The sequence below is a fragment of the Lissotriton helveticus genome, chromosome 5_1 (assembly GCF_964261635.1).
Source record: "Lissotriton helveticus chromosome 5_1, aLisHel1.1, whole genome shotgun sequence".
Taxonomy (NCBI): domain Eukaryota; kingdom Metazoa; phylum Chordata; class Amphibia; order Caudata; family Salamandridae; genus Lissotriton; species Lissotriton helveticus.
Window position 1 is genome coordinate 1,297,528,260 of NC_136065.1, and position 24,711 is coordinate 1,297,552,970.

At 42.5% G+C, this 24,711-nt stretch overlaps 1 protein-coding gene across 1 annotated transcript in view; it reads left to right on the top strand.

The window, feature by feature from the left end:
• The window catches only part of DRAM2 (DNA damage regulated autophagy modulator 2), a 230,302-nt gene extending 207,398 nt beyond the window's left edge, over positions 1 to 22,904 (top strand). Inside the window, exons 6-8 of the mRNA XM_078644130.1 lie at positions 5,234 to 5,326; positions 17,533 to 21,390; positions 22,082 to 22,904. Of these exons, the coding sequence (XP_078500256.1) occupies positions 5,234 to 5,326; positions 17,533 to 17,643 (204 nt within the window). The 3' untranslated portion in view covers positions 17,644 to 21,390; positions 22,082 to 22,904. The remainder of the gene's footprint in view (positions 1 to 5,233; positions 5,327 to 17,532; positions 21,391 to 22,081) is intronic.
• The last annotated feature ends 1,807 nt before the right edge of the window (positions 22,905 to 24,711 follow it).

Below are 24,711 nucleotides of genomic sequence, written 5' to 3' on the forward strand. Positions count from 1 at the left end.
ACAGCTTTGATGAGGGAAACTCTGCGGCTTTCATCCTTCTTGATTTAAGTGCCGCTTACGACACTGTTTCCCACAGGATACTCATTTTTTTGTTGTTTAAATATCTTTATTGGTCCTTTCTTATTTTTCCTTTTCATCTATTGCATAACAATACAGGAGTATCTGAGACATAATCCAGACATTTACAAAACAACAAAATAAGAACACTGTGCATATCAATAATGTGTTGAGGTAGATTTACAATATACAGTGAGGTATATATGTTTTTCCAGAAGGCATTTACTGCTAAATGGTTGTGTGCTACTCCCTGTCGCTACTACACTGCATTTCCTAATCTACATAGCATATTGCCTGTGCCATATGCTAACACATTCAGTTTTAACCGAGCCATTGGTACCTGGCGCTCATGGCAGTAGCGCACACAGCAGATATTAGTGCATGGTCGTTTCAACACTTCAGTGAGGGGATTTTGCAAATAAAAAAAGAAGAGGATAAAGGAATGCGCCAATAAGTATTGTGTGCCCCCTCGTAGCCCGCTATGTGCATGTTGATTGTATTACTCGCCTTTGACCCCTTTTTGTCTTGTAATCATGTGATTATTCTTGTTTGTTATTCCTACTTGATGTCGATATTGCATTTATCACTTTCCTTCCATTCTTTTGTAAAGCGCTCTGATATCCTTCGGGATCTTGTTCGCGCTATATAAAACTTTATAAATCAATAAATAAGACCTATATTATCGAATCTGCAAAAAATCTAACAACATCATAAAGAAGCTGCCATCGAAAAAGAACAAATAGAATAAACTTAGCATGACTGGGTATGAAAATGTGCATCCTGTACGTAACAATACAATGGCTCGCCAAGGTGGGGTTTAGACCCATGTGGGTGTTAAATGTCAGTGCCGTGTAAGTGGATGGTCAGGGGCCAGGGGAGTCTCCCATAGCGGGCTTTGGCTATATATAGGTCTCATAATGGTTCTCGCTGCTAACTACAAATACCACATCTCCTGTCGCTCGGGATCTCTAGCGCACGAGTTGAATATCGGCAGGCTGGACGTCAGCATCTTCCCCGTTCCCTTCGTTCTTGAAAGTTGTGAGTATTGTGTCCCAGTATTGCTCAATGGGGTATTTGCGGAGCCCCTCTGTTTCCTCCCTATGTAATGTTGTACTTTTCGCCTGCGCCCATATCGTGAGTGATCTCTTCCAGCTGGTTGTCTCTGGGGGATCAGTATGCTTCCACCTCTTTGTAATTGAGCGCTTCGCAACTATCAACACCAGGTCTCTAAATCGTGACGTGACTTTGTTTTTCTTGGACCTGGCACAAATCCCTAATATGCAAATTTCCCATGTAAGCTGCAGGGATTTGTCAGTGCAGAGTGCAAGGGCCGTGACTACTGCTTGCCATTAAAATTGGAGGGAAGTGCAGGACCATAGCATGTGGAGCAGGTCCGCGTTAAGCTGCCGACAGTGTGGGCATGCAGAAGTGGCAATGTTGAAAGATCTGTTTATGTTCCCACGAGATACTAATGAGACGTTTGCAGGAGATAGGGATCAAGAGGTCGGCCTTTGCATGGTTCAGATCATTTTTGTTGGGCAGAACCTTTCAGGTCATTGTGCCACCCTGCCACTCCCGAGAGTATGCCTTGCAACACGGGGTGCCACAGGGTACTATATTGAGCCCTATGCTTTTTAATATATATATGTACAACTCTTAGTCATTGTAGCTAAAAGCAGAGGGTTGTCTTTGGTGTCACATGCTGACGACACTCAATTAGTCATTGCTTTTTCCAAGAAATGTAAAAACAACCTAAATAAATTTAAGGAGGACATGTTAGTGATCACCGATTGGATGGCCTGCAAACTGCTTACAGCTGAACGCAAGTAAGTCAGAGATACTACTGTTTGGGAGAGACTGTGATTTGTGGTAGGAGGAGTGGTGGCCAGATAAGCTAAAACCGGCACCCTTACCTAAAGAGGCAGTTAAAAACCTAGGATTTTGGTTTGACAGTCGTTTGTCTTTTGACACTCAATCCAAATCAGTTCAGGGACCTGCTTTAGACTTTTGCGTGGACTAAAACCTCTACTTGACTTTTTTTAGCCCAATATTCGCCAGACTATCATTCAGGCCACGATTTTGTCTAGGCTGGATTACAGAAACTCGCTTTACTTAGGTGCCAATAAATCCAGCATAAAGTGCCTTCAAAGAATACAAAATGTGGAAGCTCGCACTCTTCTGGCACTCCTGAAATCCTGCTGAGTGTCCAAGCTCCTACCTAAGCTACACTGGCTGCCAATTGAAAAAGAATTCAGTTTAAGACGCTGTGTATCGCTCATAAAATCTTGACCCACCAAGCACCTTGCGTTCTGGCAGATCTGCTAATGCTTTATGTCCCAAGGCGCCCTCTACGTTCAGCAGACCAAGTGCTCTCATGTATTCCTCGAGTCCTAAGAGCCAGAGATGGAGGCCTCTTGTTTAAACTTTTAGCAGCTAGACTTTGGAATTCTCTCCCATTGTCCAGTAGAGGGATCCAGAACCATCTGGCATTTCGCAAAGCCATAAAGACTTAGCTCTTCTCGGCATAATTCCTCTCCTTAGCTGGTCTCTGGTCATTTGTACTTTGGTAGCGCTGAGACGCCTCGGTGCTGTGGCAGCCATGCGCGATATAAATCTTCTTCAATTCAATTAACTGCCCTGTCGTAAGGTGTTGCTTGACCAGGTCGACTTTTAGCTCCTTGCAGGATTGTAAAAGGGATGGAACCTGTTGGATGGGACTCTGATGGAGTTAATAATCTTAGAGCATAGCTGTGGAGTCTTTGGCTTCTGATCTTCCTGAAATTCCTAATTTATCAGTTATGCAAGTCATGCATACTGCACTAGAGGCATTATGCTTTGTCATCAGATTTTGTGAAGGGCGTGAGTTGCTTGCCTTGGGAATGGTGCAGAAAGTCTCGAAGTTGATGGGGTTGGGCAGTGTGAGACATTTGTGTTTTTGGTAAGTCCTTTATCTGGTTATGCTTGCTGACACTTTCGATGAGATGCGTTTTTTGTAATCGTCAAGAAAGGAATACAGCAACTTCAGTCTGAAATCACTTGCTCCCAAAAATGTTATGTGGTATTGTAATACTGGAGCACACGCATCAGCCTCGAACTAAATGCAATCATACACAACTATCTGTGCTGACATTTTTGTCGGGTCACTTGTAGCTGGGCCAGCGTTGCTATTAGAAAGGGTTCCGGGATAAAAGTAAAATTCAAAGAATGACAGACCATGAGAAACCATTGCGTTATTACCAAGGCAAGTTCTTGACACTAAAATGACCCAGTCTTGTAACTCACCCAAAAGAATCTTTTATCCCTGCAGATTATCAAACGGTTTGCCTGAATACTTGTTTCCCACTAAATCCGTTGGAATTCGCAAATTGCTTCGTGTTTTCAAAATGAAGCGGAGAATAATTTTGACAATATACACAACGTGCAACCTGGTTTTCAAGCACTTCAGAAAGAATGGGCTCATTATTTATGCACTGTTCCCAAGAGATAGCTCACTGTTCTCTAGATCATAGGCATTGTAGGGTTCCACGTCTGAGTTTTGCAACTTATGCAACTACTCCATCTTGAATGCATTGCATGAAGCATCTTCACTTTTTTTGTGCCCTATTGGGGAGTGTTATAGCTAGTGTTTCAAGGAAGGACCATGGTGTGCCAAGGTTGAATTAGAGACCCTGTGAGTGAATAGAAAAACTATTCTAAAGTAATAAGCAGTGGCAGCTGGGAGGGGACGGTGGCAGGGGGTAGGTCGGTTAGGGATTACATATCCTCCACAGGAACCAAGAACAGGAGGCACTCAAGCTTCAAGACTCCCTTAAGCAAATCATAAAGCTGCAATGCAGCGTTGTGATTTGTCTGAGTGCCTTGGTTCGACACTTAGACAGGGACTGGAAGCCTGGGCATAATCTCCACCCCAGGCTGTAATTTAGTCTGGGTGGAGAACATGCAAAGTGCACATGACTGTTTGGCCTGCCTGAGAAGCCCGGGAAGTCATGCGCACTTTAGGTGCAGCAGCTACCACTCCTCCCTCACGGTCACGGGTGCTCAGTCCCGCCCCGCCCTAATCTGGCAGCAACTGCAAAACTAAAAATTAAATGATACTAATGTTCCGTTATTATCATTTTATTTTTTCCTCCGCACTGCCTTAAAGCAGTGGGGCAATGCTCCTCCGCCGTAGTGGAGGAGCCGCCGCTGGTAATACACAAGTGTTGCAAGTACTCCAATAGTAATATGAAAGTTTTCCTACTACTAGCGCCAAGACGCCCTCGGGCATTCGCGCGCTCTATAATTCCTTCAATCAAATCAAATCAAAATCAAATCACTACTCCAGAAGCGGTAACTTGTTTTGACACTAAAACATTTATGTATCCAAATACAACTAGTGCCAGTTTGTTCTTCAAAAGAAACGTTTTTATAAGCAATTCGTGCAACAGTGGCTTTAGAAACAATTGCAACAATCACAGAGAAAGAAGAGAGTCTTAACACAAGGCAAACACCCCTTTACTGAAGGGGACCTTCACAGGGTTCAGAAATTTACTTTAGAGATATTCCGAAAGGCGAGGCACAGAAAGCCACAACCCTAGCACTGTCTCCAGTGCAAGGCTGAGAAGATACTATGTGGAAAGGGTTTTTCTAAAATACATCTCATTACTCTTGGTAGAAAAGGAAGGTTAATAAGGGTCCACTTAAAGACAGTGTAGAGGGGCAATACCTTGGGTAGGACAGTAAAGATAGGCCTTAAAGGCTCATAAAACACATTATCTGCGGTGCTTGTTAGCAGTGAATGAAGAAAGAAGAAGGTGGATGAAGAGCACCAAGTAACTTTTAATCAGTCACATTGACGTAGTTACAGCACATAGACTGAAATGGATCATGCTGCAGGTTTACACAACCATGTAAACACTTGTACGAGTATGAACAATACATTCAATGTGTGCAGAGATAAATAGGTCATAACCATTACAGAACGTTTCCTCATTTGTTGCCATGCTGCATCTTTTATGTATTATCATGAAAAATACTGTTAAAATAAATATGGCATATAGTTTTCAGAGGACAATGAATACATAATTAACCTGTGTTGCATATGAAGGTTGTATGCATGTTGAGCCTTTGTTGAAACTAATGAATATTCAGCAAGAATGTCCCCAAAACTCTAATAGTTTTTTGCTCTTCTTTCCAGGGTTATACACTGCACATCATCAGCACCATTTCCGAATGGTCTCTTGCATTCTCCTTTAACAGTTATTTCTTGACCTACATCCAGGATTTTCAGGTAGTCATATTTTTACCACTCCGACGATCGGAATTATTTGCTGGTAATCTGTAGTTGGGATAAAATTGCATTTGCATGTTGTATAATAAATACATGTTCGCTTCAGTTTTATGGATTAAATACGTACACAACTGTTGCAGAAAGACTTTGGTTTATATATGTGTTAAAGTGCGACCTACTATACATTTAAGGGTATTACAAACCACCAAGGAGTTTTATCTTGTAGAGAAATAAAATTGTAGTGAAGAATTTTACATTTTTAAATATTCGTTAAGCTATGATATTGCTGTAAGTCTCTTTTAAATTCTTGGTTTCTTGTGCCTGTATATCCATTTTTGTTTATCATTTCCGATATATGGAATAAAAGTGGAATCTGTTGTGTGAACATAAGCACACAAATATGTAGCTTTAATTTTGTTACATGAGCATATTATCAGCACTTTAATGTAAGCCAGTTGCAAAAGCAACTATAGTTCACTGATAAATTTGAGCAGGTTTGACAAATCAGAATCAAGGTTTAGTGTCTGAATAGCACCTTTTGAATTTACTATGCAAGGTAATCGACCACGGCAAGATGGCAGACACATACTGAGCGGGCTCTGAGCCCCGATCTGGAGCCAGCCATCCTGCTACAGCGGTACCATTCCTCCGCTGCAGGCTATGAGTGCAGCAGAGTGCCTTTAGAGCTCAAGGAGGTTCTTCGCGCTGGGGCCCATGGTACACACCTTGGCGAGCCAGGGTCACGTGGTGTGCTACAATGGGCCAAGTGACGGGACCAGAGTGAGCCAGGCTGCATTGCTGTGGAGGCGCGGGGCCTTGAGGACATCCCTCCCTGCCCATCTGTGATCTTCCCGCCACTCTCTGATAAGATGGAGGCTGGTATTGAGGGCCTGAATGGCTGGGAGGGAGTTGGAGGCAACCTACAGCGTTTGAGCCCAGGTCCTCACAGCGGGAAGAGATACCGATGGGTGAAGCACTCAGGAGTGTTGATGAGGACCGACGGCTGAGCTGACCTGCCTGTCCCTGTGCAGCTTGAAAGATTGTGATCCTGCCGCCAAGGCGAACCGCTAACTGCTGGCGGGTAAGTTGAGCAGCGGACCCTCAAGCCTACAAATGGCAATGAGTGAGGCTACTAGGGGACACCCTTGCTGGTGGCAGCTGGCAAGGTGGGGCCTACTGGTGATCTGATTCGGCCCAAAGCACTGAAATACACCTTTACACCTTGGTTCATCCCTGGCACCATTGTGTGGTGTGGCTGGCAGTGGTGGAAGTGCCACTTATGGGCTGTTCTGGGCTGCTACTGGAGCGAGGAATGGGGTGTGAGGGGTGCTGGACCTCCTTTCCACCCCTTTACTGACATTAATGCTAATAAAAGTGGTCTGGACCCTCCATAGCCTCTCTTGGCTACCGGATTCTATCTAGAGTCCTCTGTGAACACACTGCTACACCGAGTTGAGAGTTATCATTGAGGGCAGACTGACTCCCAGTAACCCGGGCGATCTGCTTGGACTGAAGTTGTAAAATATGGGGCGGTGAGGGGGTCCTAGACCAGATTTGTTGGGTCACCAAGGAGCAAACTCCCTGATGAGCAGAGGAGTTGGACAGGGGAACCCATTTCAGATGGCAAATTTGACCAAATCCAGGCAGCCATCGTGGAAATGCGTTAGGACCTGCGCAATCACATAGACGCAGTGGCAATTGACCTAAACATACTGCAAGATGACCAGAAGCAGCTGACTGGCCGAGTCACACAGGCGGAAGGTAGCCTTGGGGAACTTTAACCCATTGTGAGAGATCTGGAGGGCAGAGTTCGCACATTGATGACTAGGGTGTAGGAACTGGAGAACAGGGCGAAGGATTCAGAGGGCCTCTCCCGCTGCAGTAGCCTTCACGTTGTGAGATTTCTGGAGTGAGAGGAAGGCCCAGATCCAGTTTCATACTTTGAGCAATGGCTTGCCTAGGTGGTGTCTCTGTTAGTTCTCACTCCTCAATATCAGGTAGAGAGAGTGCATATGGTGCCAGGGAGGTGGCCGCCACCGGGATCACTCCCCAGACTCGTGGTGCTTCTCCTTCTGAACTTTAAGGACAAAGAGACCATACTGTGAGTGGTCCAGAGGGCAGGTACTCTACAGTACGGGAATGCCCTCATCTTCAAATTTCCAGACTATACCTTGATGACAGCATAGATGAGCATGCTTCTTGGGTGTTAAGAAACGTCTGATGGCAGTTGGCCTCAAGTACTTGTTGTTATACCCAGCAAAGCTCAAAGTGATAGCCAGCCAAACCAATTATTTTTTTATTGAACCAATGGATGCATAGGACTGGTTAGAACATAGGTGCTATGAGTAATCCCCCCAGCCATGCCGACCCAGCAGGCTGGAATGGAGAAGAAGCAACGTACTGGGAGATGGCGAGACCGTGGGAAAGCAAGGTCTCGTACAGAGGGGGCACCCTCATTGCAGCAAATTCAAGACCAGCATCAACAACCATGACCGATGTGGCATTCCTGGCGATGGAGCACCATTCTCCCCCTTCTCTCAGGCTCACTGATGACGTGCAGTCAGATACTAGAACACTTGTCTCACCCAGTAGCACCGCATCCCTTATCCTACCGAATGTCACCCCACAGACAGCGGATTTATTGATCATTCTCAATTTGTTGGTAGCAATGCTATTAATGGGTAATTGGATCACCTTGGCGAATTCCCACCTTCTTGTAAAAATGCTGGAGAGTATTATACTTATTGCAAAATGTTAGTACTATATTGGATCAGACTGCACTAGTAGTGGAGTTGACTTGGTGACCAATTACTTCTCAATATAATTTTCTTCCTTAGGTACTTGTTCCCTTTGTATTAAAGGAGTTAGCATGCTGACATCGACCGCTTGTCGCCTCCCCCTCTCCTTTAGGAGGTCCTATCCACTTCCTCTGTACTAGGGGTCTTGTATGTGACCTTAATAGGAGAGTTCCCACGAAATGGGTCTATTGGTTCAATGTTTGGGTGACTGCCCATTGGCGCATACCCTGGGAGGAGAGTAGGGAATTTTGTATTCCATGGTTATGCAGGGCACAAGACATGTTATCTATAGGCACAGGGCCATCTGCCAGCCCCACTTCTTCATAACCCCCTGATTAATCTCATTGTACTCACTTGGAACATATGGGGACAGCGCGTATACAGCATTTAGATTAACAATACTTGCGCAGGCGGGAGCCACACATCGCACTACTTCAGGAGACACACATAGCGGGTGGAGAGGATGTCCATTTAAAAAAGAACTGGCGAGGGCAATGCTATAGCACAACATATTCTGGATTTGCTAGAATGGCGGTAATATGGATCTGTCTAGCAGTCCCCTTTTGGTCCCTGGCATTGGAAGTTGACCCTGAGGCACTCCGTGTGTTTATGGAGGGACAACTGGATGGTCTTCTGATATTACTGGAGAGTATTTATGTGCCAAACATAGTGCAGCAGGCCTTTTCAGCCTGCCTAACTGTTCTCTTTGCAAAGTGGGAGCATATTCCATGGAATTAGGGTGAGACTTCAACAAAGTGCCGGTTCCAGTGTCGACCACGATGAGACTGGCGCAGAGTATGGTGCACTGGTCTCTCCAATATTTCTGGTGCACACTACACCCTGATACGAAGGAATACTTTTACTACTCACCGCCAGATGACTTACATATCAGGTTAGACCAGATCCTCTGTCCACCAGCAATACATGAACAAGTAACACCTGGAGAATACTTAGGTCATACTTTTTCATTCCACAATCCACTGCTATTACACTTAGGTTTGAGAGGTCCCCACCCACCTGTCCCCACCTGGCGACTGCAGCCAGCCGTGCTGGAAGACAGGACGCTTGAAATGCTGACTAACGGGTGGGGGGCAAGATGGCGGCGGCTGACTAGACCGCTGTGAGACACTCTCCCGTGCTGAGCTCGATCAATGGGCTAGGAGGGTTTGGACCCTGGCCGTTCACTGCAGGCTTACTTGAGTAAATGCCATACGCTGCTTTAAGCGACATCGGCAAAGCGGTAGCCGTGTTGGGACTGCAATCGGGATTAAAAACATGAAGAGTGAAGAATGGATAATGCCTACCTTGATGCATTAGGAGACTCTTCATCCACGTTTGGGGAGTCACGACCGCTGCTCCACTACATCGCTTCAGCCCTCGGCCTTACGGTATTAAGGCTCTTCATTCAGCTTCGCGCCATCAACGATATCCAAGATAAGCCAAGGAGTGTTCGTGTTACTGATCTCGTCGTGCAGAGCAAGCAGATGGCTCCGAAGAATGCGGCAGCGGTGGCGGCCGCTTCAAGGACCCGGGCAGCCAAACAAGCACTTCGCGATCAAAAGCTGGCGGCAAGGCGCGCCGGTTCCCTGACAGATGAAACTGCTGGTTCCGATGGAGGGCAGGCTCTGTCCCAGTCAAAGCATCAGAAAACCGCCAAATTAACTAACACCCCGGGCCCGGGCCCCTCTGTTGTCGACCTACTTCGGAAAACGCCGGCTGGAGCCGCGTCATCCCCCTCTCTCCATCACGCAACAAGCGAGCCGCTGATTGCAGCATTGCCCGTAATCCCGGTGGCGCCTTCCAATGCGGACTCACCGGGGCTAGCAGCGATCCATCCCGAGCCTCTCGAAGCAGCAAGTACCCCAATGAGCATTTCGCCTACAGCTACAATCACAACTACAGCCACAGCCGACCTGCTTACACCGCCATCGCCGCAAGGCTCAGCAGCTTCTGTGGAAGGTCCAAGGGGTTCTAGTGAAGAGACGGTAGGTGCAAAAACTTTAACAGTTCCTGCAACATTGAGTCCCCAAGCAATAATAACAACCTTAGCAGGGGTGGACGTACCGCTTCAGGAGCCAGGCCCAATAATAACTGTAACTGTGCTTACAGCATCAATGCCTATTATTAATGACTCACTGAGTACTGAGGACATTCAACCGAAAGCACAGCCACAATTACAAGACGATGCTGCTCTCGCAACTGATACAGGCAACATAGGCAATACAGGCAATACAGCTAAGATGCCCAAGCAGCCACGGACCGAAACTCTTCTTGCCCCATTTAATATGGCTAATGAGGGGGGCAATTCACAATCACCCCATATAGTACAGACTATGACACAATCACAAGGCACTCTGGTAGCGGCCACAGTATTGGGGAATGAAAATTAAGAGGGGCCAGCAGCGACTATGCCGGACTCTATAAGTGGAGCCGGGATTATTTCCGATACAGATCTAGAACCATCAGAATTATATACTATCTCTGAAGGCTACGAGGACCCGGGGACACATCAAGACTTGGATTCCGATTTATATTCCCTATCCGATTTGCACTCAGGCACCAGCACCAGCACACAAGATAGCGAAGCAGATGAGCTATTGGACAAAACTACAATGGGAAGGCACACAGTGATAAAAAAAAAAAGAAGCAATCACGGCGCAGCAAGCCGTATTTGGGATTATGCTCCTGCAACAACCTCTAGTTCTCAGGGGCCTTCTTCCTTGAAGGAGCAAAGCACTACCTTAACATCGGTAATGGATACGGTGTTGCAGGCGATTGCCTCCCATAGGGAACAAACCTCCAAAGATGGTCGGAAAGCTCAGCAAGCTCTACAAAAGGTGCAAGGTGTGGTACGTAAGCTCTCCAAATCTGTAGCGGCCTCCAACGCAAAAATGGCGGATATGGAAGATCGGATAGTGGTCAACGAGGCTGAAGCAACGGTGGTGAAAGAACTGGTTGATGCACATGACGCAGAACTGACCGATGTAAGGTGGAAACTGGAGGAGATGGAAAATCGCATGCGCCGCAACAACCTCCGGATACTGGGGATTCCGGAGAAAAGTGAAGGAGACAACATACGCGGATATGTGATTCAACTGTTCAAGGATACATTCCCGAGTTATCCTCTTGGAATTGGGATCTAGAAGTCCAGCGTGTCCACAGAACCCCGTTTACACTACGTGATAACAACTCACAAAGCAAATATCCCAGGGCGATACTGGTTTATTTTGGCAATTTTCTTCTGCGCCAAACTATCGCCGAGAAGGCAAGACCTGATGCTCATCGGTCTCGAGTTGACATATCATACTTTGCTAGGCCGGACTTTTGTCACACAACGGTGGAGCGGAGATGGAGGCTTCGGCAGCTAATTAAACCCTTTATGGACAAAAAAGCCAAGGTTTATTTGAATAACCCTGCTACGCTTACAATTTTATATAAGGGTCAAGTTAAATTCTTCACTTCTGAAATCAAAGCGAAGACCTTCTTAGATAGCCTGACCTAAATGTGAGATAATGATATTTTTTCATTAAGAAGTATATGATCAATGATCAACGATCAGTGATTACTATATTTACTATTTAATCCCCGGCTGGTGGGTTATGATTTATGGCATAGGAGGTATAAGCACATTTTGTGGACTAACTAGCTTTTTTTAGTTTTAATTTTGGCGTCTATTTTTTTTTTTTTTTTGTGTGATAATTACCTAGAATAGAATAGAATATAAATACGATACCTCTATTACTGCTCCAACGATTTATTGTTTGGCACTTGTGGGCTCTTTATTTTGCCTCAGTGGGCATCATAGGGTCCTAAATTGGCTATTGTATTCTAGACATAACTTCTTTTGTTTCGTATCTCTCCGATAGCCCACATATGCACTATTAGATAAACACAGAGTTAATAACATGGCACAGCACGGGGGGTGTTTTCTCCATCACTACAGACTCTCGCTAGAGTCTATATGCCTCAAAGGGTGGTGTCTGGGGGGTGGGGGTCGGGAAGGGGGGTGGTGGTCAAGGGGGGTAAGAGGGAGGGGAAAAAATATAAAAAAATTGGCAAACTCAGACGCAAGCTAAGATGTACACAAAAATCATGGTTTGATGCAAACCAATGTAATCAAAGTAAAAAACTAAATTGTAAAAATTGTAAAAATGGTAAAAAGCAAAATAGTATTATGCATCATGATAACACTGGTGGCGCAGGGCTCTTATATTCTATACCAGGGTTAGACTCTCATGTCAGCAAATGGGGAGAATAAGTTTATGCACTTGGAATGTGGCAGGCCTTAATCAAAAAAATAAAAGGGCCCAGTTATTTCAATTGACACGTCAAAACCCAGCTGACATAATATGCCTGCAAGAGACACATATAGCATACGCAGATAGAGACCTACTTAAACTACCTGGCTATAGCCTCATGGTTACTACATCCCAAACAACCAAAACTAGAGGGGTAGCCATATTAGCAAAACCTATAATAGGTACCCCAATTCGTAAATTGGCCGACAAACATGGTAGATGGGTCATAGTTCAGCTACAGTTAGGTATTACCATCTGTGTAATTTATGGCTCTAACCTAGATGACCCAGATATTTTTCGGGAACTCGAAATAGAACTGGCTTCTTGGGTTGGCCCTCTGATTTTTTGCGGGGACTTTAATATTGATATGGGGCTCCCCACAGACAATCATCAGTCTGTAGAGTATAAAGGGCGCAAACCGAAGGTATACAGCGCACTAAAGCGGATGATGAAAAGCCATAACTTAATGGATATTTGGGGGCTGTTTCGGGGGCCAAACACAGATGGTTCTACCTATTATTCTTTCCCCCACAATAAATATGTTAGAATCGATTATATTATGTCATCTATAGAGGAGGCGGACATTATAGAAATAACTAAATCCCCGAAAACAATATCCGATCACAATGCGCTGACCATCATTTTTGATACTATTAGTATGGTTAAGCCAAAGATTCAATGGACTTTTGACAGGAGGCTATTGGTTAATCAGGAATATATAACCTATATTAAATCATGGGCCCAGTCCTTTTTTGACTGTAACCAGTTTAGTGCGTCCCGTCTAATAGTATGGGACTGTTTTAAAGCAGCATTGAGGGGAGAAACTATATCATTTGTAGCAAATCAACGAAAGAATGAAAAGCATATTAACACACAACTTATGCAAGAACTCTCTAATCTCGAAACTCATCACGCCTCCCAAATAAATCAGGCTCAAAGAGGCCAAATAGATTCTACCTCAGATCCGGGAAAAACTTTAAACAAAATAATGATCTTAAAAAATGAGATCAATTGCATGCTCATTCAAAAAGCTGCTGAAACGTATCAGGCTAATAAGACTAGACTTAATGAAGCAGGAGAAAACGTGGGGAAGCAGCTAGCATTACGTACTCGACAAAAACAATCATTGGGCAGTATTAAGAAGATAGAATTCGAGGGTAATGAGCATACAACTCCTAAAGAGATTGTGGAAGTATTTCAAAAGTACTATCAAACACTTTACGGTAGCGATATCTCACATCCTAACAGCGATATAACAACTTTCCTAAATAATTGGCTCCCAGATCAGGCTTTACATAAAGCTATTAATGACGAGACTAAGGCTAATTTGGATAGAGAAATTACGCTTATTGAAGTGGAGGTTGCTTTAGCAGAGTTGGCCAACGGTAAAGCGGCGGGTCCGGATAAAATTCCATTGGATCTATATAAAATCCTTGGTGATCAAATAACTCCTTTTTTGCTTGATTTGTTCCTTGGAGTGCAGTACCACACAATCCCTCCAGAGTCATGGAAACAAACAAATATAATAATTTTTCATAAAAAGGGCAAACCACCTCACCTACCTTCCTCATATAGACCCATATCCTTGATCAACTCCGACTCAAAGCTATATGCTAAAATATTTGCAAACCGGCTGAGTGGGATTGTCAAACATCTCGTGTCCTCCTGGCAACATGGCTTTATCCCTGGCAAGGATACCACAGACCATACTCGGAGAGCCATAACCCTGTTCGACATCATGGGCGCCACGGGGGGAGAGATGTCGATGATCCTCCTCGATGCCGAAAAGGCATTTGATCGAGTATCATGGCAATTTCTTTGGAACATCCTGAAAAGTAAAAATTTTGGTAACAACTTTATTAAAGCCATTAAAGCTATTTACTTCAACCCCACAGCCAAAATCATCATAGGCAGCAATGAGTCAGAGTTTATCAAGGTACAAAGAGGCACAAGGCAGGGGTGCCCATGTTCCCCGGCCTTATTTGCCCTCTATATCGATCCCCTCATTCAGAAGTTATTAACTTCACCTGCAATTCAACCAGTCATTACTGGGTCTTTCTCTACGAAAGTCATGGCGTATGCAGACGATGTCGCTGTTATAACCACTAATCCCTCTGAAGCAATTCTTGAAATCGAAACAATCACTCAGGCATTTGGATTATATTCAGGGTACTCTTTGAATAGGGACAAAACGGTGGTACTAGCCACAAATAACACTCATTATGAAAGCATACTTAGGGTAAAAAAGGCTATATATCTAGGAGTATGCCTCTCTGCGGAGGTAAGCAAGATTAGCAATCTAAATTACTCCCCCCTTATTGATAAAATTAAAGGAGATCTTAGAAGGATAGATCGCTTACACCTGTCAATAATTGGCAGGGCCAACTACGTTAAAATGAATATATTCCCACGGGTCCTATATTTCTTTAGAGCAGTCCCAGTATTACCTGGAGAACACTTTATTAAGACTATTGATTCTCTTATTTCAAAGTTTATATGGAGTTATGGGAAAATAAGACGGGCCCTCCCTCTACTGGCGTTGTCTCAAGATAGAGGTGGCTTAGCTTTACCGAATTTAAGATTATATCTTTGGGCAACACTAGTGCAACATATGGACCCTCTTTTGACTGCTAAACCTAGGGCTTTAACCTCTATAGCTCTATATATCCCGTCGATATATGAGCTCAGTCTGGGGGACAAATATAAGGGGCTTTTTTTAAGACAGGTGGAACCATCATACTACAAAAAAATCAAACTAAAGACGGTATTAGATGCACGTACGGTATGGAAAGCTATCTGCAAACATCTGGATATTCCTATATTTACGAAATATACACCACTATGGCACTGCAAGATTATCCCCCCCTTTTTTAACGACATTAGATCTGAGGTGGGAGCTTCTTGGTATTAATACAATAGGCGATTTTTTTGGCTATAACATTCCATCATCTTTTGAGTCCTTTCAAGAAAGATACAACATTCCCGCTTGCGACTTCTTAAAATTCTATCAAATATCATCCAGCATTTGCAATATTACACCAAAAATTTTACTAGATAATATACCATTATTGGACATTATAGGGAAAAACTCTACAAGAATTGGGGTTATATATCAGATGTTTATGGCTAATACTCCAGACGACCTCGAACGCACGGAACAATCTTGGGCCTCGAAATTAGGTAATCCCAACGTAGATATAGATCTTTCGTTAGCTCTCTCAGCAAAGCTCTTTATAGCTTCTAATTTAAAGGCCCAATATTATAAAACCATATATAATCTATACTATACACCAGCCAAATTATTTGCTTGGGGGCTCAAGACTGATGACAATTGTCCTAGATGTAAACAGCCACTTGCAAATCTCTTACATATGTTCTCTGATTGTCCTGCATTGTCAACAGTCAAAGCTATGATACTAGAGTATTGGGTCCAAATCTTTGGGCATCGGGTAAGAGACTCTATAACATTGCATTTATTTGGCCATGACGACTCCCTCGACCACAATAGTGAAGAACAGGCGGTACTTTTTTTGGGATATGCCGTACTTCGAATAATTCTGGCAGCTAGATGGAAAGATGTAGAGCCCCCCACCTTTAGTATGTGGCTTAGTCGATTTATTGCCATCTATAAACAGGAAATCGCAATCTATGCCACAAGAGGCAGGACAATGAGGGCAATAGGTAAACAGCTGTGGGAGCCCATTACTAGGTGGTATAATACTGAAAGTGGAAATCTTGTTTAGGATGTATGATTGTATATATATCTCGCTACTTTGCTTCTTTTCTTCTCCCTTCTGTTTCACCTTTCTCCTTATTGACTATGTGGTTTTCCACTTTCTTGGCTTCAAATTATGATGCTGCCTGGTATGGTTAAAATGTATATGGTTTTGGTTGCTTTTATTTTACTCCCTTAGTATATATATAATTGACGGATGACTCATATACTTCAGGTACTATATTGATTACTCATTTCAACATATGCCATGCCTTCTTGTTGTAGTCCATGTATATCTTATTTTACTGTACTGCTCATTATAAGTAATTTATGTTGATTGTCTGAATTTGCCAATGAATAAAAAAAAAAAATAAAAAAAAAAAAAATGAAATGCTGACTAACTACTTTATAGAAAACTGGGGCACAGGGACGTCCATACTGACAGAATAGATGGCACTAAAAGTAGTCTTGCGGGGACTTTGCACCACCACTGTGATGGGGGTATGGACAGTCCTGCATAGAGTATTAACAGTCTTGGAGGCGTCCTTGACTGCACTTGAGGCAGGGGCTCGGAAGGCCCCAATGGGACATGGAGCCCTCACAGCTGGCAGGGATCGGCATTCTCAGTTGGTGTCTCCGTTGCAATGGCTTGACTTTAGGGCCTACCATGCCAAGATGTATTCAGAGGTGGACAAGGCTGACTGTATTCTGGCCTGGCTTCTGGGCAGCGCATATCCATCATTGCGATCATGACAGTATGGCAAGCTCCAGCCGACATGGTCCCTACCCAGATGGACATACACAACGTATTTACAACATACTACATAGTTTTATGTGACCCAGCCTATGAAGCGCACATACACACATTCCTTGAGGCCCTGGAGTTATCTACTGTTGATCGAGTAGCCCAAGAGGAGTTGCAGAAGCTCATAACAGAACAAGAACTGCGGGTGACAATATGGGGCTTAGCTGGGTCCTGGAAAAACTCCTGGCCTGAATGGTCTACTGGATAAGTTTTACAATGACTACAAGTGTATACTGGTTCCTAAATTAGTGGAGGTTTATCTGGTGGCCTTAGATGGGGGCAGTTGCCACCATCACTTGCCCTGCTACCTCAAATTGTTATCTCTATCACTTGTTGTAGATATATTAAAGAACCAATGTCTCCTGTTGATGTTTACAGTACTGTATGCGATACGCTGACGCACTGGGACATTCCACATTGATTACTTGAATTGTATGGTGCTGCATATGCAGTGTAGAAGGTACTCATGCACAAAAATCAACAAAAATATTTCAAAATAAATTCACTGTGCAATAACATGCACATGGTCTAAATGACGTGTTCTCAAAAGTTCATGATTTTGTATTCCAATTGTACTGTTTATTTTACAGAAAATCTCCTTGCATGTTGACGTCGATTTGAGTGGACCCGACCTGTATCATCCATCAAGAAACCCCTCTGCATATAATGAGTCAACACCCCTGATGTCTGGAGGTATATGAAGGAAACGGGCCACATTCCACTAAATAGAAGACATTGAATGTATCTCCGTTTTAATGCTCAGGAATTTTATTACTGCTTTTTGTAAAACATTTCAGATAATAGCATGAATCCTGTTGTTCTAATATGAGTGCCTTGAAACTTAAATGGGAGCTGCTTGTCCTTGCTGGAGCGCGGGGTTGTCACTTGGGGCCATCGACCATGTCAGTCATGCTCTGCATGTATGAAGCACGGACAGGTCTAGAGGCAGATTTCCTAACCCCTCACATTAGCGCCATTTTCATGAGCACGAAATAAGCGTTTGTCAGCTATGATGGTTACGCTTAAAGAATTTCCTAGTTATTTCAACTAATAGAACCACTTTAGGAGACTGTCAGTCTCCTCAGAGAAAATGAAAGCTACAACACAGAGTGCTGGAGCGAGCTTCGGTATTTTGAGGGGGTGGGACAACTTACAAGGAAGGATTAAATGAAAAAGCATATATTTATTTAATTCAAAGGTCCTGCATTTCTAGACTGGGAGAAATTAGCCTCTTCACTGCCTGCTATTTTATAGCATTCTTTGAATATACAGATACTGGAGGAGGGTACCCAAAAATGCGAAATGAGTAAAAGATAACTGTGGTTTTTTATATTTCTGTAATCAATTTGTGTGAATTGTCACTGTTAATAGGCAGTGGCAGCATGGGCAATCCTTACTATTGTTCCAATATCTTTTACGACCACCTGAAGAGAGAGAAAACAATAGATATTTGAGATCCCAGACGCATTAGTGTCGTAGCCTTAGTGAGGCTAGTGGTGAATATGTGAGAATAGTTCTACATGGTAATGGTTCATGAATAGACTTAGGATTCTATTCCATCTGGGAACTGAGCCAATAAGCCATCAAATACCAATTATGTATGCCATTAAAAGCATGCTGGATTAGTGCCAAGAATCAAATATTTTGGCATAAATTACTCACTAGATAATATGTCACAAAAATAATTACCACTGGATTCAGAGCTATTTATTGTTGCTAAGCTGTGGTTCTAAGACTTGAATCTGTTATGTTGCATGACATTTTTATCAGGTACCACACTGTGAAATTCCTATTTAATGAACTGTACTGACTTATTCATTAGATTCTATAAGTCTCATGTAGGGCAGGACAGTACTGAAAAATCCATCCCCGCCATTGTTATAGGGCCTACGATGGCAAATATCTTGCTGACAGAGGCTCATCGCTGGCAAAGGCGCCTCTCACTTGACCAATGTCTCCATCAATGTATGGTGATAACTGGTGATGGATCAGCTGCTCGATCTATAGTGGCTCATGCCCCACCATGTCTGCTGGAGTTTACCTCATGAAGGACTGGCATGAAAAAGGTGCCATACTTTCAAGTAAACATATGTAAAGTGTCCCTAACATGCTGGTAAATGAGACATGTAGAAAAGGAACACCAGAGGGATACATTATAAATTAGATTTCTTTAGTCAGCAATCATACATACATAATTATTAAATAAACGTTTAAGTCCAAATGCCTTCCTCAGTGATACTATACATCAACAATTTTTATAACGATACTTCCAAGAACTTTAAGACAACTGTCATACTATCCTCGTATGTGTATAAATGGACGGCCCAATGTGTATTTTCAAGCCGAATTCATCAAGATATATTTCTTTAGGCAGGCCGTCCTTAAATCTATGGATTTTTTCCAACTGTCAACGTGGACTCCTCCTAATATATAGTCAACGCAATCTGTTTATGGTCCCTTCAGGACTGTGCAAGGGAGTGTAGACCCGCCGCCGTCGTCCCAGGCTTTACTTATCTTCTCTCCCTCATGGGGGCTTTCTATTCATTAGGGTTTGCCTGTAGAGCCATCATGCCAATTCATGGGTTTATTGCATACACCTCATTATTGGAAGATGTAGCACGGAGTCAGAATTGAGGAGCAGGCTAGACTATAGCATAACTGTGTCTCTGGTTTGGTTACTACATAACGAACCCAAAACTCTACAGCAGTGTTTTTTGAACTTTTTAATGCCGTGCCTCAGAATTTTTCAGTTATTCTATTAATTTGTCAGTGTTTAAATATGTCTAGATGTATTTAAGCATTGCAGTTAAGTTCTGTTATTGTTTTAAATGCAATCTAATACAGGATTGCCAAACATACTATTCTGGAAAGGCAGGACCTACTAACGTGTCAATGTATTCAAAGTGTGATTATTAGAAATGAGGGGTGGGGGTTTTGAAGAATATTGGGAGTCCCTTTCCCTTTGACTCATACTCCCAGCTGGAATATAAATGACAAAAGATGTTAGTGATGGCCCATTACAGAGACTCTTACTGCCGCTATTTTTTTTTCAGCTTAAAACAAAGCACTGTTATCAGCTACTTTTAGCCAGAGCCTGGTCATCTCACCCTCCCCCCCTCCACTCCTAGGATCACTTGAGGCCCCCCTAGAGGTGCCTGCCCCCAGTTTGAAGACCCATGCTCAAGAGTGTCATTTGGGCCACCCCTTAGATTTTTTGATAAATGATACATTTCGGCTCTGACAATGTACTTCCGTTTTTAGAGCTACACTTTCAGTTTCCTCATTTGTGGTAGAAATTCCACCATCTGACATGGGCTTGTAGCTTTGTGGCTAAAGATTTCCCCGTTGTTTCCTAAGTGGCTACTATTACAGAAGATAAGACACAGCCACTTTGGAAGAGAAATCTCTGCTCTTTTGTTGATACTTCTAAATATGATACATTTCACTCTGATAACTTGGAGGAGAAGGAAAATGTACCCTAATTGCATCCCAAAATTCTATTAGCCAAACTCTAAAGCCAGCCTGATCTCATGACAGTATTTGCATATCAAACATTTAGTGCTGGGAGGAGCATTCAAGTTAAGTGGTTCCAAAACAAACTCATGATTCAGTGTCCAAAATCTCCATTCAAATGATATGCTGTCGCCTTCACCCCTCTTCCAATTCTTGGAAATAGTAACCTACAATAGTCCGGCTCCTTAGTGATAGGAAGAAATTTAGATGTGGGTGTACTCATTATTAGAATTGTGAAACACCCTGTTTGTGAATATTTGCCTTAATTATATAATGAAAAAGCCACACAACTCAGACAACTAGCATTCAAACATATTGTGAGCATGCCACTTGATCTGAAGATATGTCTAGTGTAGGCTAGTCAATGCAAAGGCTCAGGTCAACGTTTTATCCATATTACATCAATTCTTACAGGTCTGAGTGACAAGCTACGGGACCAACTGTTTGGTTAGTCCGCAGTTGTGAAACTCTGTGCAACTTCTCTTGAGATTTTGTGTCTGTTCCCTTCTTTTTTATATACTACTAAAAACATTGCCCTGCCTAATCTTAGCTAAGCCCATGATTCTCCTGTAACTGATATTAATTGCAAGCACCAAAAGGCCATTCAGTTTACAGTGTTGTCATATGTGTACCAAAGTCAAATCAAATAAATGTTATAATGTGCCATGACATGACTTAGAGGCAGTGTGTCACAAAATGTATGTTTGATGAAAGGCTTATTTGGTGGGTAAACATTAGGTATGTTTTAATGAAATGCTGCCGGGGAATTAATCATGAGATACTGCACCTGTACTTGATTCTTGAAATAATGTATACTATGCAATATTCCTCTGATTCGAAATATCTTGTACTGTCGATTGGCATGGAGGGGTAACGTCCACAGCACTGTACTTATCTTCATTGCACAAATGTTGATGCTGTCCAGAATAAACTCTCTGGGCCCGATTCACAGAACTAACTTAAGACAAAATCCTAAACTTACTACCATTTTTGTATTCACAGAAGGCACTTACTCATTTTGGTATTCACAGAAGGCACTTACTCCTTTCGGTATTCACAGAAGTTAGGAGTCTTAACTTTAGGACTCTTAAATGCCTTCTGTGAATACCGAAAGTCTTAAAATTGTGATTTTTCTCAGTTTAGTAGTAGTAAAGTTAGGACTCCTAACTTTAGGACTCCTAAATGCCTTCTGTGAATACCGAAAGTCTTAAAATTTGGATTTATTTCAATTTAGTAGTAGTAAAGTTAGGACTACTAACTTTAGGACTCCTAAATGCCTTCTGTGAATACCGAAAGTCTTAAAATTAGGATTTTTCTCAATTTAGTAGTAGTAAAGTTAGGACTCCTAACTTTCGGACTCCTAAATGCCTTCTGTGAATAGCAAAAGTCTTAATATTTGGATGTTTCTCAACTTTACTACTACTAAACTGAGAAAAATCCTAATTTTAAGACTTTCGGTATTCACAGAAGGCATTTAGGAGTCCTAAAGTTAGGACTCCTAACTTCTGTGAATACCGAAATGAGTAAGTGTCTTCTGTGAATACCAAAATGAGTAAGTGTCTTCTGTGAATACGAAAATGGTAGTAAGTTTAGGATTTTGTCTTAAGTTAGTTCTGTGAATCGGGCCCTCTGAATTTTTAGATACCTCACTGAAGGCCCCACCACCTGATTCCGTTTGCCATGTTGCTACACCTAATTACACACTCCCTGCATTTCACACTAAGCACCAATGCCTTTAGATAATAGAATTATTGGTTATTGACCAATAATGAAAACTTGTGCTACTAATAACAGGCAATCAAGTTGGTTTACTACAATAGTAAGCATAAACTCAGTCGAGCAAATTGGCTTGTTTGTCTGTAAATGGTGTATAACTCTTCAGTACTGATTTACATTTTTTTTATGACCATTGAGTTTCTGCAATAAATGTCTACTAAAGCAGTATTTTGTATTTCTCTGCATAATGATCAAACTCATTGTAAACTATGTGATTTGCAGTAATTGTTCAGGAATCACTTATCATATGGAAGCTGCCGTATGCCAGTGTAACGCACGCATCATGTCATTTCATCTAAAGTAATACCTAACGCTTATAGCACTTACCTAATATACGTTTGATTCAGCTGGGAAACGATAATATTAATATTTTGTACGCTCCATATTCTCTTGACTGGGAAATTGTAAATGCAATACATTTATGTATGACAATATTTTTAATTACATTTTCTTCAAACCATTCCTTGTTCAGAAAGGAGCTTTTCTCCCTTGTATTTTTTCAAATAGTTACAGGGTGTATGTTTGCCAAATAAACTGTGAAAATCAGAAAAAGTATTGTAAAATATTGTCATTATCTTCACTATGCAGTGCTCCTATAAATCCAGATACATGACAAATAGTGCCTTGAAGCAATATGCTGCTCTTTGAATAAAATTATTTTCACAAACTAAAATTGTTTGAAGTAGTATTTGCACACATGTTGTGGCTCTTTTCTGTAGACTTGGGGATTTTTATTTTGCTTTGGCTCAGATTCTGTTGCCTGCAACATGTGCTGTTGGTCTGTTTTCTAATATATTGAACAACTGTGTTGTGCCCACTGGAGCAGGAGAGGAAGACACCAAAAGTGAAGTTGCAAAAAAAAGGTAAACAATAAAGTTGCTAATGACTTGGTCGTGCAATAGAAGATGTGCCTTGCAGCCACTCCCAGAGTTAAAACACTGACAACAATGGAAGGCATCAGGAGCCAGACTCCACAGACTAAAAACATGTGTAGCTTTGACTGCTTCCACGCTGCTGTTCTGCAGAGTAGCAGGCAAGCAAGGTAGGCAGTTGACCTGTTAGTCTAGCGTCTTGGCACATGCTCAGATGCTCCAACAATTCACTAACATTGTCTTTGGCAAATTAGCAAGAGTAAAATGAATTCTTGAACAATACAATGGACTGATGGATAGGGAGCTAAAAACAACCCTGGAAAATCTGATCACAAAATCCCCATATTGTTTCAAGAAAGTGAATTGAGTGAGTCTAACTGTCCCTTAGACAATTCTAGGAGGGGAGAGCTTTATATGTGTTTTCCCTAACATATAGCTGAAAATCCCTCTCTCCATACCCTTTGATACAGCCTCCTAGTCCTTAACCTACCTTCCTGTGTCCCATATGGCCAATCCACCCATGCTAAAATGTTGAAATGAGGGTGTAACCAGAGTCCCACTTATTGCAGGACTCTTCCTGCACTTTCCCTATTTTGGCTAAAATGAGATCTGCCTAGCTTTTAATCTCACCTGAATTTTCCACTCAGTGATAAAGAATGATAACTCATAAAACACATATGTACTGCTAACCAATTCTGTCTTGTGACACAAATTGAAAGACATTCCCCACTCCTTACTGGACTAACTTGACCAAAGACACTCTGTTACAAGCAGTCAGTCATGACCCTTTTTGCAAACAAGGACTCACAAGGATTCTACCTGTCCCCAAAGTCTTTCAGTCTATACTTATAACCACTCAGTTTTCTTCTGAAACACTCCCAAAAATCATTGTCAAGTATGAGGCACTGGGGGCAGAGAAGGAAGAGAAGTAACTCTGGGGCCTATTAGCAAGAAATAGCGATATTTATCGCTAAACGTGGTTAGCAACTTTTTTTTAATCGCTGGCTATCGCTGGATATTTTAGCAGAGAAAACATGCTATTAGCAACGTTTTTCTCGATTGTGCTAAAATATCCAGCGATAGCGGCGAGATGCGAGAATATCGGTGGAAATCCAGCGAGATTCTCGCATTAACGCAAATGGGGGCTTAATGTGATAATCCACCCCCCATTGACTATACAGGTAAGTCAACTTTTTAGCAGGCGTTAGTTCATAGCGATAATCGCGCTTAGCGCAAATTTTTTTATCACTTCGCCTGCCATGCTAATAGGTAATAGCTGTGTTAGCGACTGTTTTCAGTCGCTAACAGTTTGGGTACGCCCACTTTGTATGTCATTAGCGATAAATATCCCTGACATGCAAAGCGGGCCCCAAACCTATAGCTATCGCCTAAAAGCTGTCGCTAACTGCTGTTAGCGACAGCTTGCTAATAGGACGATAAAAATATTGCCGCTTTAGCGGGAAAAAGTCCTGCTAAAGCGGCGATATTGCCCTTGCTAATATGCCACCATGTTTTGTGTAGGTTCAATTCGAGGTGTTGAAGCAAAATTCATGGCTGATTCTCCCACCATGTACATGATGTCCTACGAGAAGGAGAGTTTCACATACA